This window comes from Coregonus lavaretus, assembly GCF_964263955.1.
Source record: "Coregonus lavaretus genome assembly, contig: HAP1_SCAFFOLD_55, whole genome shotgun sequence".
NCBI lineage: Eukaryota > Metazoa > Chordata > Actinopteri > Salmoniformes > Salmonidae > Coregonus > Coregonus lavaretus.
Window position 1 is genome coordinate 559757 of NW_028161934.1, and position 15339 is coordinate 575095.

At 41.4% G+C, this 15339-nt stretch overlaps 1 protein-coding gene across 1 annotated transcript; it reads right to left on the reverse strand.

Annotated features, from left to right (window-relative positions):
- Positions 1–342: 342 nt before the first annotated feature.
- Positions 343–6580, reverse strand: LOC311119872 (uncharacterized protein; the record flags this gene model as incomplete). The annotated part of the gene is made up of 3 exons (XM_084194524.1): positions 343–2459; positions 4087–4240; positions 6572–6580. 3 exons carry the CDS (start codon positions 6578–6580, stop codon positions 595–597), a joined length of 2028 nt encoding a protein of 675 aa, XP_084050650.1. The 3' UTR covers positions 343–594.
- Between the last annotated feature and the right edge of the window lie 8759 nt (positions 6581–15339).

Sequence of the window (15339 nt, forward strand, 5' to 3'; positions counted from 1 at the left end):
CGGAGACATCTCCCTGTCATACACCACTAATAATAGAATGGAATGTGGCTGTTGGTTTTATCACCTAGTCATCATTTAATCAGTTGTCAGCCCAAGCTTCAGAGGCTTCTCTCAATTCACACACACACAGATGAAATAGTTCCAAGAACCCTATTCTATTGCATAAAACAACCATTCGATGCATAAACAGTATTGTAACAATCTTGTAATGTCTCCACCACAGGATTTACAATAAATATGTGAACATCTTTTAGGACAAAACAAATTATACAAGAGGCCTATGCTCCTCATAAAATAGATTGTTTATTAAATATTTTAATAATGTGATAAGCAGACGTTGTTGAGCAGATAATGAATTTAATTTATTGATCTATTGAATACATGAATACACACCTAGTATTGTAAAAACATTATAACATTATTTCATGGATAATAGGAGTTCATGAAATAAGATACAGCCCTGAACACCCCCACCCCACCACACACACAGCATCCAGAGTTGCATATTATGCTACATGTTAATCAGACTTAGTAAACCCTTAGAGAATAGGAGTTAGATGACTCTTTACAAGATGTTTTCTATTGAAACTTTATTTAGGGATCTGGAACCGGAGCTGGAGAGGAGGGAAATAAAAGACAACATGTTTGTGCTTTCTGGTGATTTTTCAGTGACCCTGAATGAGCAAAACTCTTTCCACATAGACAGGAGTAAGGTTTCTCTCCAGTGTGTATTCGTTGGTGTGTAGTCAGGGTGAAATCTAGAGCAAAACTCTTCCCACACTGATCACAGCTATAAGGCTTCTCTCCTGTGTGTGTGTGTTGGTGTATAGTCAGGTGTCCTGATTGATTGAAGCTCTTCCCACACTGATCACAGCTATAAGGCTTCTCTCCTGTGTGTATGCGCTGGTGTCTAGTCAGGTCTACTGATTGATTGAAGCTCTTCCCACACTGATCACAGCTATAAAGCTTCTCTCCTGTATGTATGCGTTGATGTATAGTCAGGTGTCCTGAATGATTGAAGCCCTTTCCACACTGATCACAGCTATAAGGCTTCTCTCCTGTGTGTATGCGTTGGTGTATAGTCAGGTGTCCTGATTGATTGAAGCTCTTCCCACACTGATCACAGCTATAAGGCTTCTCTCCTGTGTGTATGCGCTGGTGTGTAGTCAGGTCTCCTGATCGACTGAAGCTCTTCCCACACTGATCACAGCTATAAGGCTTCTCTCCTGTGTGTATGCGTTGGTGTTTAGTCAGGGATCCTGAATGATTGAAGCTCTTCCCACACTGATAACAGCTATAAGGCTTCTCTCCTGTGTGTATCCGCTGGTGTGTAATCACAGATCCTGAATGATTGAAGCGCTTCCCACACTGATCACAGCTATAAGGCTTTTCTCCTGTGTGTATGCCTTGGTGTGTAATTAGGGATCCTGAATGATTGAAGCTCTTCCCACACTCATCACAGCTATAAGGCTTCTCTCCTATGTGTATGCGTTGGTGTGTAATCAGGGATCCTGACTTCCTGAAAAGCTTCCCACACTGATCACAGCTATAAGGCTTCTCTCCTGTGTGTATGCGTTGGTGTGTAGTCAGGTGTCCTGACGTCCTGAAATTCTTCCCACACTGATCACAGCTATAAGGCTTCTCCCCTCTGTGTATTCGCTGGTGTGTAGTCAGGGCGAAATCTTGAGCAAAACTCTTCCCACACTGATCACAGCTATAAGGCTTCTCTCCTGTGTGTATGCGTTGGTGTGTAGTCAGGTGTCCTGATCGACTGAAGCTCTTCCCACACTGATCACAGCTATAAGGCTTCTCTCCTGTGTGTATGTGTTGGTGTGTAGTCAGGTCTCCTGATCGACTGAAGCTCTTCCCACACTGATCACAGCTATAAGGCTTCTCTCCTGTGTGTATGCGTTGGTGTGTAGTCAGGTGTGCTGATTGATTGAAGCTCTTCCCACACTGATCACAGCTATAAGGCTTCTCTCCTGTGTGTATGCGTTGGTGTCTAGTCAGGTCTCCTGATTGATTGAAGCTCTTCCCACACTGATCACAGCTATAAGGTTTGTCTCCTGTGTGTATATGTTTGTGTGTAGTATGGGCTCCTGATTGATTGAAGTATTTCCCACAATCAAAGCAGGTGTAAGGCCTCTCTCCTGTATGAATTATCTGATGATATTTTAAGGTTTTAGATGCAGCTAAACTCTTCCCACACCGAGAGCAATGGTAAGGTTTCTCTCCATTGTGAATCTGCTTGTGAATGATAAATTCCTTCTGATTAGCAAAACTCTTCCCACAGTCAGAACAGCAGTGGTGAGGTTTCTTCCCTATACGTCTCTGCTGGTGTTTCTTGAGGTGTTCTGATCTGGAGAGACTCTTCTCTTTCTTGTCAGCATCATGATGTTGTTGAGGTTTCCCAGATGAAAAGCCCCTCCCACTGAGAGAGCAACGATTAGGGCTGTCCCCTTTGAAACAAAGACATTGAATAATTAAGTTTTGCAAATATAGGTCCATAAACAGATGTCTTACCATGAAATGAATGCCTTTTGCGTCCCTTTGTTATTTTCCCAGTAATAATTGTGCACCAATATTCAATATTAAATCTGTTTTATTAAATAAAGTGCCCTTTAATACAGAACACATGGAGAATACGATAAATCGGATTTTTAATATGAATAAAGACTTGCTAAAGTGACACAATACAGCTTATTGACAGGTCCCTCAGTCAACCCTGTGTAACTTCTAGAAAGATTTTAACCCACCTAATACAATCATTTCTCCAAGTTTTACCATCATTGAGTACGGTTACAAGCGCAGAATAATATGATTATTATGAATAGTCAATTAGTATAAGACTTTGATTTAAACGTTGACATGCTTTGAAAGAAGAACTATTTACCTAATAATCCTGTTTACATGGACACATCTGAAATCAGGCTACCTGATGGGACTTTGATTAATGTAGAATATTGCCAATCAAAATAAACGTTCTACCACAGCGACCATGTTATTTTTTAAAAGCATATTTGATTCTGAGTTTGGACAAATAAAGTTTGTATTTGAAAACTATTTCTAAGCTGCATACTTTCAGTTTTTCTGAACTCACTGCACTCGATTAAAATAAGTTAGCTTGCGCCGCTTGTGCTAGCACATGTACAGATTAAATACACCACTATAACTCTGATTAAAGTGTTTACATGTCCTAATAATTCTAAACATTGCTCAGAAAACCAGGTGTTTTTAAAGGCGTATGCTTACTTCGGTTATGACCTCACGCCAATTAAGATAAGCAGAGTAAGGTGTTTACATGACTAATGCTATACTCGGCCTACTGCCATAATCAGTTTAATAGGACATTTTTAGTGTGCATGTAAAGCCCTAGTTATTTGGTTACTTTGACAGTCATTTCTGAACATTATTTATTTCATGTTATTAGTGATTCATTCACTGTCCCTAATTTTGAGGTCTACCCTGTTACATGAACTGAACACTTGTTTTAATATGGTGAAACTGTTCTTTTTTTTTTTTTTTGCAAAAGAAACATTGAACATCTAATAGTCAAATTATAGAGTAAAAGCAGGTGAGCTCTTTTTGTAAATTCTCTGGTGTTTTGTGGTGGAAAACTGAGCATCTCAACCCTTTTACCCATTCATAGACATGCTAGAAATGTTTTAACAATAACTTTTTTTGTGAAGATTGCATTCAATTGCCACTCCGTTGCAAAAAACTAGCTTCCATTGCCCCTGTAATAAGCGAATTTGTGGCTGATTTAAATGACTATTTTACCAAGGTAAAGTAGTGGTGTTCTTGTTTTCAGTATTCCCCTGTTACGTCAACCCGGTTACTTTATTTGGCACTATAGTATTCGTTTGTTATTGAACCCCTTAAGATGGGAAAACATGTTTTTAATGAAGTTGAACAGGTGCTCTTTATGACAGAATGTTAAAATTAGTTGAAATCAAACGCTTTCTTTGACCAAGTTACACTTCTCAAAATTGGGTGGAATGACCAGATATTTTCATCAATATATAATGAATCAATGAATTGTTACAGAAGCAGACTGTAGTCTAATCCACACACCATGGTTCTTACTTAATGAAATCAAATCTCCATGTTCTTCTCTTCCTCTCTCAGTTCCACTCTGTCCCGGTGTTTTCCTGCAGTCGACCAGACCCAGAAGTAAAGTACCGGGAGGCGGTCGACCTGGGGACTCCTGGAGGGTGGAGGGGGACGGGCTAGATTTGTCCTGTTGGCGGCAATAAGTATTCTACATAGATTAACACTAGACCAAATATTTTATTAATTCAGTCTAAACCTCTGATTTGGGTGTATCCCTCGAATATGTCCTTTTACCTGAAATGTTCAATTGTTCACTAAAACCCACAAATCTAAGAGCATTGGATTGGTGGAGGCATGGGCTAGTTTCCACCATATTTCTTATACCAGTAATTTCCTATCAAACAGCGAGGAAGAGGAGAAGCGAGAGGGATAAGTGGGTCCAAAATCTGGCTTCTGGCTTATTTGATTGAATATACATTTAGTAACGATTAGGTTGTTAGGAGTGTATATGTAAAAGTAGGACACGTGACATCCCGGCAACTTTGAGAAAAAAAACACTTTGTATGGGAGTAGTGCCTGGTCGTCACTAGTTACCACAAACAGTCAAACCACATTCATTTCTACAATTGATCTTATTAAAATGTGATCTTAACCCTGACCTTAACCACACTTCTAATGTTATGCTTAACCCTAAATAAATAAAAATACGATATAGCAGTGCTTAATTTGAGCCGGATCCTGCCGGAACAGCATCAGGCACTTCTCAGATTTGACTTTGTTTGTTCTGGCAACTATTTGCCAGGATCTGGTACCTCTTGCGGCATGATTTATTAATTGTTAAGTCAAGTTGCCTCCTCGTTATTTCTCCCGCCCCCCAGAAAGACCATGTAAAAGCGCGGTGATCTTCCTGCGTAATCATCCTATCCTGCCACACTGATTCCAGACCTGCTCTCTTAATTGTACATAGAGGTTATGGGGAGGGCCGGTGGGGTAAGTAACTGATCTTGACACAGGTGTTGGTAGTGGTGGTCAGCTAGTTAAGAGGTCCCTACGTATTGACGTCACGTAGCCTAGGCTAGTCGTCTCCCTACTGAATTTGAATCGTGGGAAAGACAAATAAAAAATAATGAATGAGAAAAGGCAATCGAGTTTGATTACATTTTTGAAGTCCAAAAAGAGAAAGATGGTGAATCGAACCCAGAACGAGCCAGATAACTGTCAGTACCTGAGGAGAGGAGTGAGGGGCAAACTGTTCCTGGTAGTGATGCCTTAGCTAGCAACCAAGGCACATTTGGTGCCAGCAAAGAGGACACCCAGGTTATAGTTAACACTCAAAATGAAAAAATAGACACTACAGCCAGAGTCTTCAGAACAGCCTTAGAAGGAGGCTAAACGTCACAGTCACAGGCCCGCTCATGGCTTTGAGCAAGAAATGTACTCTCAGGAGTTCAATGGACTTGACATGGGGAGTCATTGTGGGAGGCTTTGAAAACAAAGGTAGGACTTTATTTTTTCTTTACAAATTTGTTCTGTGAAGGTAATCTAAATATGTGCTTCATATTATCACATAGGCAGGAGGCTTATATATTCTGATGTGTGTTCTGCTGTAGCCTACATTGATTTATTTTATTTGAAGTTATATTCCGATATTGTGATATTTGTTCTATTGCTACATCGATATCTTTAAAATTATATGAAATTCGGGTATGCAAGCCCTACAGCTGAGTATGTGTGGATACGCATATGGCCGGTGTTCTGCAGTGTCTTCTAAAAATGTTGCTGTACATTGATGTCTAGAAAATTAGCCTATAAGAAATTCGGACTTGTGTAAGCCCCGCAGCTATACTCAAGTATGTGGGCATACTGCAGTGACATCTTATATGCTTTGAATTAATCAGCTCCTTGTAGAGCGCTGTCCGTTTCACCACCATAGATAGTAGGCTACTTAGCCGTTTACTCTTTCTGCTGCGCTGCTACGTTGTGTTTGACACTTTCTTTTCTCAATGTGTTCCGGTACCTCAGAGCCCCTCGGATAACCACCACTCTAGCGCTCACTGTGTTACCGGACCTCCCGAAATACAAATTAAGCACTGCGATATAGACGTTTGACTTTGTGGCAACTAATGGAAACACGCATATCTGCCCTCTCATTGGCTAAAATGGTCCCACCTGATCTTACCGATTGCCTTCCATTTTTGAAGACATTTATTTTCTTTGTTAGAGTGGCCACTTGAGTATCTGGTCAAATAATGGATAATGTGTTCGAAATCTGTGAAGGAATGTGAACACTTTGGAAGGAAGGTGTGATAATTAGGTCATAGTCACAGATTCCTAAACATGATATAGTAGTAGGCTACTTTGTTGAAGTAAAAATAATCCCAACAAGTTTTACCGTTTTACCGTTTTTTGTCCAGTGGTTTAAACCGAACACAGGAATGCGGAAGATCAAACATGATGAGAACTAGGCCTAGACATTTTATACAACACAGCAGGCCTATAATGTTAAAACCAGACTTACCGGATCCATTGTGGAAGCTATTGTTTCTTTGTATGACATGAAATGTTGTCGGCTACAACAGTACAGTTAGGCTGATTTACTGTGGTCTTCTTCTTCTTTAAGGTTTATGGCAGACTAAACCAATTTTTGTGTTGCCGCCACCTACTGTACGGGTAGTGAACGTAAAAAAAAAATATCCATTGCGGGAAAGGGGGGCGGGGAAATACAGTACCAACATCATATACAATACAAATATTTAATGAATCCCAAAATGCCCCACCCCTTCAGTGATAATCCAAATCATATCCATACATAGTCTCAGGGGCCTGTGTGGACGGAACATATATCGACCGGATTCCATGTAATGCCTCTGCTGTAAAGTCCCAAAAAACGTTCAGCTGCACTCACAATTGATGCCTATTTTCTCAGATTTCTTCTTTGTTTGTGCTGTGCATTTTAAAACCAATGCAATAAACCAGGGGCGCCACTTTGGTTTTAGAAGTGGGGGGGACATAACCTGTCTGGGGGTCCTCCCCCATCATTTTTACGGGTATCTAAAGGTCATTTTCTGCATTTTTACACAATCCAATATGCCATCTCCATTTAGAACAAAAAGTAAGCAAAAATGCCCACAGTCATCAAGCTAGGTAAGAGATCATAAAAAAATATTTAAGTGAATAATAAGACTGAACTACATCAAAGGTAATTCAATAATAAATATTGTATTGCACCTTTAACCAATAGCTATATCAAATTTCTGCCAGACTGACCAGCCAACCCGAGCTGCCTGCACGCCTAACCTACACCAGTCTAGTCAATAACTATACTCTCTCCAAACACAATTTCCATCCCATCTTGATTTTCTTTAATACTTATGTGTAAAAGGTATTTCTGATGTTTGTTCTTTTTATAAATTAGCAAAACAAATCTAAAATCTATCTGACTGTGCAATCCACTGTCTCATCAGCCCAGCCAGGAACTTTATAAACTTGATCTCCACTATAAAACAATATCTCACATTTCTTTTAGACTAACGTTTAGTTTTCAACAGTGGAGATTTGTATAAACCTTGCTGTCTGTCTCTCTGACATTTGCCACATTGTTTCAATATTCAAATTCGATCTCCAGCTGTCCCATAGGAATGAACGTGTTGGGAGTCGGGACGAGACAGACAGGTAGGCAGCATTTCTCAGCCAGTCGAAATCATTAATCATCTGGCATCATTAAAAAATATATATACAAAGATATGTCAATTGAAAAAAGGTCAAACAAAACGAAGTGCAGCTAGTTTGCAGTCTTTCCAGCTTCAGTTTGAAGTGATTGTGTTAGCTGTGTTGTTGGCTCGCTCCTCTGAACAACAGTGTCCTGACAAGTGAGCACATTTTCTATGCCAGGCGAAATCGCGCCTCATTAGCTATTTGTATAAAAGTGATAATGCCAGAGAAGCCGGTGTTTGGAGGACTTTGTCTCGGGCCTGACAACACCCGTGCCAATATATCCTCCAAACACCGGCTTCTCGGGCATTATCACTTATATGACTAATTCAATAATGCACCATCCCATTCTCTGGGCTCTGTCTGCAATCATAACCAGTAGTATATCCCAGGAATAATTAAACATAGAATAATAATCGATGTTTGGTGAATCTATGAATTATGTATGACCATTGGAGTCTTTGCCACTGAAAATATTTTTTTATAGAATATTTTGAAATGTATTTCATCACTCAAAATCTTGCCAAAGCATATTCTGTAGGAGGGGTTAATATGAATTTAAAATAATTTGACATGATTTATATGAATCGGGGTCATGAACATGTGGACTTTGAAATGAACAAGGGAGAGGTTAAACATAGGCCAAGTCTGGCATAAGCTTATTCCCACACTTTACAATAACACGGTTGCAGTGGTCTTAGGTAGTCTCCGTATAGGCTATTCCCTCCATTGCGACACTGCTCATTATACCCTAATATAGGCCAATTTGCCTACTAGCCAAAAAAAGTGCAGAGCATGCATGATGCGTGCAACTCATCATTGCAACATATTTGAACATTTAATTAATCCTTCATTCATTTCAGTCAGTCAGTATGTCATCCATTCTGTCCTTTGTCTGAGTTGCAATAGGAACTAAATCAAAGAGTATAGAACAGTCTTATCCATTTGTTTATTGAAATCCATTTGTGTATTCAAAATTATCTAAATTCTCCAAAGTTCTTTAGCCTATCATTTTAATAATGCAATATTTAATTTAGGCCTATCCAAATTTTCAATCATTTTGGGTACTTGTGTCTTGCAGGATAATTTTAGAACTCTATTTGTGTTTTATAACAGTTTTTATTATAGGCCTCCCCTTAAAAAGAGACCCTAGCTCACAGGCCTCTAAATATAGCCTCTAAATACATTTTAAACAAAATAGTTCAAGAAGCACATGCAGGGGCTGATAGGGAAAACAGATCTGGCAATAAGAATAGGTTATAGATCGTCTTGACCACTTGGGACCCCTTGGCTATTAAACTCAGGACAGGTTATAGCCAAGACTTAATCAATATTTAGTTTTGTCTCATTTATTGATATTGATATAGCCTCTGCGTGATGGGGTTGTGCAACGCAAATGGCTCTAACAAGCCTACATTCAGAGTGGAATTCTCAAATACAACAGTCAAAATGCCTAATATAAGGCCTACAGTCCCTGCTCCCAAATACTGGAAAAAGTGTGATTCATTAGGTTACATGATCCCCACAGTAGCCCCACACGGCTATAAAAATAAAATATGCAATTTTATTGCCATTCAATAACACACAACAGCATGGCATATTTAGATAGTGGAATAGGCCTAGCCTAAATCATATTTACTTTCTATTTTGCAGCTCAGGCGGTTATTCTAGACAAGGCTCTTTCCTGAAGGCCCAAGCCTCTATACTACGCCATCTACTGGTATAACGTTGTTATCAAATGCTGTTCTAAAACAAGCTCTAGACTTTTATTTTGGAAATAAAACCGGAATCTGCAAAGCAACTAATGTCTGGGCTAGAGTTGCTTGATTGACTAACTAACTTTGACTAACTACATTCGGTTCATGTCCTTTGCAGATGCCTCATTCCTGACAAAAGTTTGTACGTATAAAAAAGATCTGTAACCGAGTAAAGGGAGACGTAAAGTAGGAATTGAATGTGTAAATGTTAATTCATCGTCGTAACATAGGGATTGTACATTGACAGATCTAATTTAACAGTTATGTTTCACACAAACAAGTGCATACTTTAGGAGGAAGGAGAGATAATTGAGTAACAAGCATAGATTCCTACGCATTATATGGTAGTAGGCTACTTTGCTAAAGGAAAAAAAATATTAACAAGTTTTGTCCAGCCATTTAAACCGAAGGAGGATCAAATATAATAATAACTACGCCTAGACATTTTATATAGCACATCATACTTAAACTGTTAAAAGGAAACCAGACATAGCGGATCCATCGTGGAAGCTATTGTTTCTTCAGCGTTTCTTACTAAGACAATACATGTGTAGGCTACAGTACAGTTACTATGTTGTCATAGTGTTCAGATAAGGATTAGGGGGTTGCCGGGAGAGAATTCCAGTCTCAAGGCTGCAACTGATGCACCCCTAGACCAGAGCAATCAAACATCTATTTAAATATAAAAACTTGGTTACATCATGACAACATAACATCTCACATGTCATGTAGGCTAATCTTACTTAAGAAAGTTCCTGGATACGATTTTACTTGATCTATAAAGGTCGAGTAAAGTCATGAAAACGTTCAACAACACCCCTTTCACTAAGAATCCTGTTGTCTGCTATCTTCTACTTTTACCTGACAGCAACTTGGAACAGAGTTCTATATTAGTCCAGATGTTCTCAAGGCTATTGTTGCATCTCCCTCCCTTCAGCCTTAGAAACATAAAGATAGACAACAAACACACTTTATAACTGGTGAAAAACTACACCTGATACTTCAATTAAGCAGGAAAAATCACTAATTATAACAGATGTGTAGCACTGTAAGACACGTGTTTCTCTGTTGATTGTTTTAAACCTGTTTTATTCTCAGGACCATGACTATAACATTGAGTGTTGGGACACAGGGCAACAACATATCATGGGTTCTTCTACATAATACAACTAAACTAAAAATAAAAAATTGAATATGCAATCAGCAATGTAAAACAAAACAAGAAAACATGAAACCATATTCCAGATGTATGTTTTACAATGACATTTACATGCAAGCATTCGTTCCACGTAACAACTGGGCAGAGCTGGCTTCCTACCCCCATGATGCCTCTTCCTAACAACCAACACATCCTTCGCTTCACAATAAAAATGTGTGAACATCTTGTTGGAGCACAGTTAATATACAATAAGGAAAGTGTAAAGATATCCCTATTAAAATACGTTAAAATAAATGCAACAACATAGTTTGACCACTCTAATAGGCCTATGGCTTCTGTACTTCCGTATGTCCCATCAGCTACACTAAAACCTGGTGAAGGGATTTACAATAAATATGTGAACATCTTTTAGGACAAAACTAATTATACAAGAGGCCTTTGATCCTCATAAAAAATAGATTCTTATTAAAGATTTCAAAAAACAATGTGATAAGCAGACATTGTTGAGCAGATAATGGATTTAATTTATTGATCTATTGAATACATGAATACACACCTAGTATTGTTGAGACATTATTCTACATCATAAAAGTTATTTAATGGATAATAGGAGTTCATTAAATAAGATACGGCTCTGAACACCCCCCACCCCACCACACACACAGCACTCCTACTCCAAGACGCTTGATACATATGGATCCAGAGCCGCATATTATGCTACACAGATTACCATGTTAATCTGATTTAGTAAACAGTTAGAGAATAGGAGATAGATTACTCTATACAAGATGTTTTCTATTTAAACTTTATTTAGGGATCTGGAACCGGTGCTGGAGAGGAGGGAGATAAAATATGACATGTTTGTTCTTTCTGGTGTTTTTTCAGTGACCCTGAATGAGCAAAGATCTTTCCACATAGACAGGAGTAAGGTTTCTCTCCAGTGTGTGTGAGCTGGTGTGTTGTCAGGGTGAAAAATCGAGCAAAACTCTTCCCACACTGATCACAGCCGTAAGAATTCTCTCCTGTGTGTATGAGGTGGTGTGTAATGAGGGATCCTGATATACTGAAGCTCTTCCCACACTGATCACAGCTATAAGGCTTCTCTCCTGTGTGTATGCGTTGGTGTGTAGTCAGGTGTCCTGATTGATTGAAGCTCTTCCCACACTGATCATAGCTATAAGGCTCCTGACTATAGTGTGAATATGCTGGTGAATCATCAATTCTGTCTGTTTAGCAAAACTCTTCCCACATTCAAAGCAGCGGTGGTGAGGTTTCTTCCATATAAGTCGCTGCTGGTGTTTATTCAGATCTGGAGAGACTCTTCTGGAGAGACGTCTTGTCAGCATCATGTTGTTGTTGAGGCTCCACAGATGATAAGCCCCACTGAGAGAGCAATGGTTAGGGCTGCCCCCTGTGAAACAAAGATATTGAATAGCATGGACATCTGAAATCAGGCAACATGATGGAACTTTGATGAATGTAGAAAATTGCCAATCAAAATAAACGTACTACCACAGCGACCATGTTATTTTTGAGAAGCATATTTGATTCTGAATTCGGAAATATAAAGTTTGTTTGTGAAAACTATTTCTAAGATCCATCATTTCATTTTTTTCCTAACTTACTGCACTCGCGCAAAAGAAGGAAGCTTGCGTTGCTCGTGCTAGCGCATGCACAGATTAAATACACCGCTATAACTCTGATTAAAGTGTTTACATGTCCTAATAATTCTAAAGATTGCTCAGAAAAGCAGGTGTTTTTAACAGCGTTGCTTCGATTGTCACCTTAAGCCAATTAAGATAAGCAGAGTAAGGTGTTTACATGACTAATGCCATACTCAGCCTACTGCCATAACTAGTTTAATGTCAAATTATGAGTGTGCATGTAAACATACTCACTGTAAAGCACTAGTTATTTTGTTGCTTTGACAAAGTCATTTCTGAAGATTATTATGAATGTAATTAGTGATTTATTTACAGTGGAAGTCTGAAGTTTACATACACTTAGGTTTGAGTCATTAAAACTCGTTTTTCAACCACTCCACACATTTCTTGTTAACAAACTATAGTTTTGGCCAGTCGGTTAGGACATCTACTTTGTGCATGACACAAGTAATTTTTCCAACAATTGTTTACAAACAGATTATTTCACTTATAATTCACTGTATCACAATTCCAGTGGATCAGAAGTTTACATACACTAATTTGACTGTGCCTTTAAACAGCTTGGAAAGTTCCAGAAAATTATGTCATGGCTTTAGAAGCTTCTTCTTTAGAAGCTAATTTACATCATTTGAGTCAATTGGATGTCACGGACGTTGAAGGACGGGTCAGACCAAGGCGCAGCGTGAAATGCATCCATGTTTATTAAACCGAATAAACATACAAAACAACAGGCAACGAACCGTGACGTCGGAAGGCTATACACACAAGCCAAACTCACCGAGCACAAAACAAGATCCCACAACACAGGCAGGAAAACTGGCTGCCTAAGTATGATCCCCAATCAGAGACAACGAGCGACAGCTGCCTCTGATTGGGAACCACACCCGGCCAAACATAGAAATACAAACATAGAATCAACACACACATGATATTCACACCCTGACCAAACTAACTAGAGTTCTATAGGTCAGGGCGTGACAGTACCCCCCCCCAAAGGTGCGGACTCCGGCCGCACAAACCTGACTTAACAGGGGAGGGTCCGGGTGGGCTTCCAGCCTCGGTGGCGGCTCCGGCTCCGGGCTTGCCGTCTCCTCCCTTACTGACTCCGCGTTGCACCCCTGGACCGGTCTGGACCTCAACGCGGAGCTTCCCCTCTAAGTCCTCCCACGATGCACCGATCCCTGTCTGGGCCCTGGTGTGGGAGACTCCGAACCTAGAGAGGGGCTGACGTCTGGACCCGGAGTGGAGCCGCTGACCGGAGCTGCACCGGATCCCGGTGGAGCGGACTGCTCTGGCTCCGGAGTGGAGCTGCTGACCGGAGCTGGACTGGGCACCGGTGGAGCGGACCACTCCGGCTCCGGAGTGGAGCAACCGACCGGAGCTGGATCAGGCACCGGTGGAGCGGACTGCTCTGGCTCCGGAGTGGAACCGTTGACCGGAGCTGGACTAGGCACCGGTGGAGCGGACTGCTCTGGCTCCGGAGTGGAACCATTGACTGAAGCTGGACTGGGCACCGGTGGAGCGGACTGCTCTGGCTCCGGAGTGGAACCGTTGACCGGTGCTGGACCAGGCACCGGGCACGGGCCGGACCGGACTGGGAACACGCACCACTGGTCTGGTGCGAGGAGCAGGAACGGGCCGGGCCGGACTGGGAACACGCACCACTGGCTTGGTGCGGGGAGCAGGTACGGGGCTTACCGGGCTGGCGACACGCACCACTGGTTTGGTGCGAGGAGCAGGCACGGGCCGGACCAGACTGGGAACACGCACCACTGGTCTGGTGCGAGGAGCAGGAACGGGCCGGGCCGGACTGGGAACACGCACCACTGCTTGGTGCGGGGAGCAGGTACGGGGCGTACCGGACTGGGAACCGGCCCTGGAGGTCCACGACTGTCTCCGTCTTTTACACTCCGCGCCCCGTCCCCCTCCAGTGAGGACTCCTCTTTGAGCCCCCACGAGTGCAGTGGTCGGGGCTCCTCTCTGTCGCTCCCCGACCACCCTTTTAGCCCCCCCAAAAACATTTATTGGGGCTGTCTCTCCTTCTCCACCCTGATCCCTTTCAGGGCCTCCATCTGCTTGGCCAGATCCTCTCTTATTTCCCTCCAAGTCCATACTCTCTGTCCATCCCACAACACAGGCAGGAAAACTGGCTGCCTAAGTATGATCCCCAATCAGAGACAACGAGCGACAGCTGCCTCTGATTGGGAACCACACCTGGCCAAACATAGAAATACAAACATAGAATCAACACACACATGATATTCACACCCTGACCAAACTAACTAGTTCTATAGGTCAGGGCGTGACATTGGAGGTGTACCTGTGGATGTATTTCAAGGCCTACCTTCAATCTCAGTGCCTCTTTGCTTGACATCATGGGAAAATCAATTGAACCGAAAAATAATTGTAGACCTCCACAAGTCTGGTTCACCCAAAAGTACTCAAGTATAAACACCATGGGACCACGCAGACGTCATACCACTCAGGAAGGAGACGCATTCTGTCTCCTAGAGATGAACATACTTTGGTGCAGAAAGTGCAAAACAATCCCAGAACAACAGCAAAGGACCTTGTGAAGAGGCTGGAGGAAACAGGTACAAAAGTATCTATATCCACAGTAAAAATGAGTCCTATATTGACATAACCTGAAAGGCCGCTCAGCAAGGAAGAAGCCACTGCTCCAAAACCACCATAAAAAAGCCAGACTACGGTTTGCAACTGCACATGGGGACAAATATCGTACTTTTTGGAGAAATGTCCTCTGGTCTGATGAAACAAAAATTGAACTGTTTGGCCATAATGACCATCGTTATGTTTGGAGGGAAAATGGGGCGGCTTGCAAGCCGAAGAACACCATCCCAACCGTGAAGCACAGGGGTTTGCAGCATCATGCTGTGGGGGTGCTTTGCTGCAGGAGGGACTGGTGCACTTCACAAAATAGATGGCATCATGAGGAAGCAAAATTATGTGGATATATTGAAGCAAAATCTCAAGA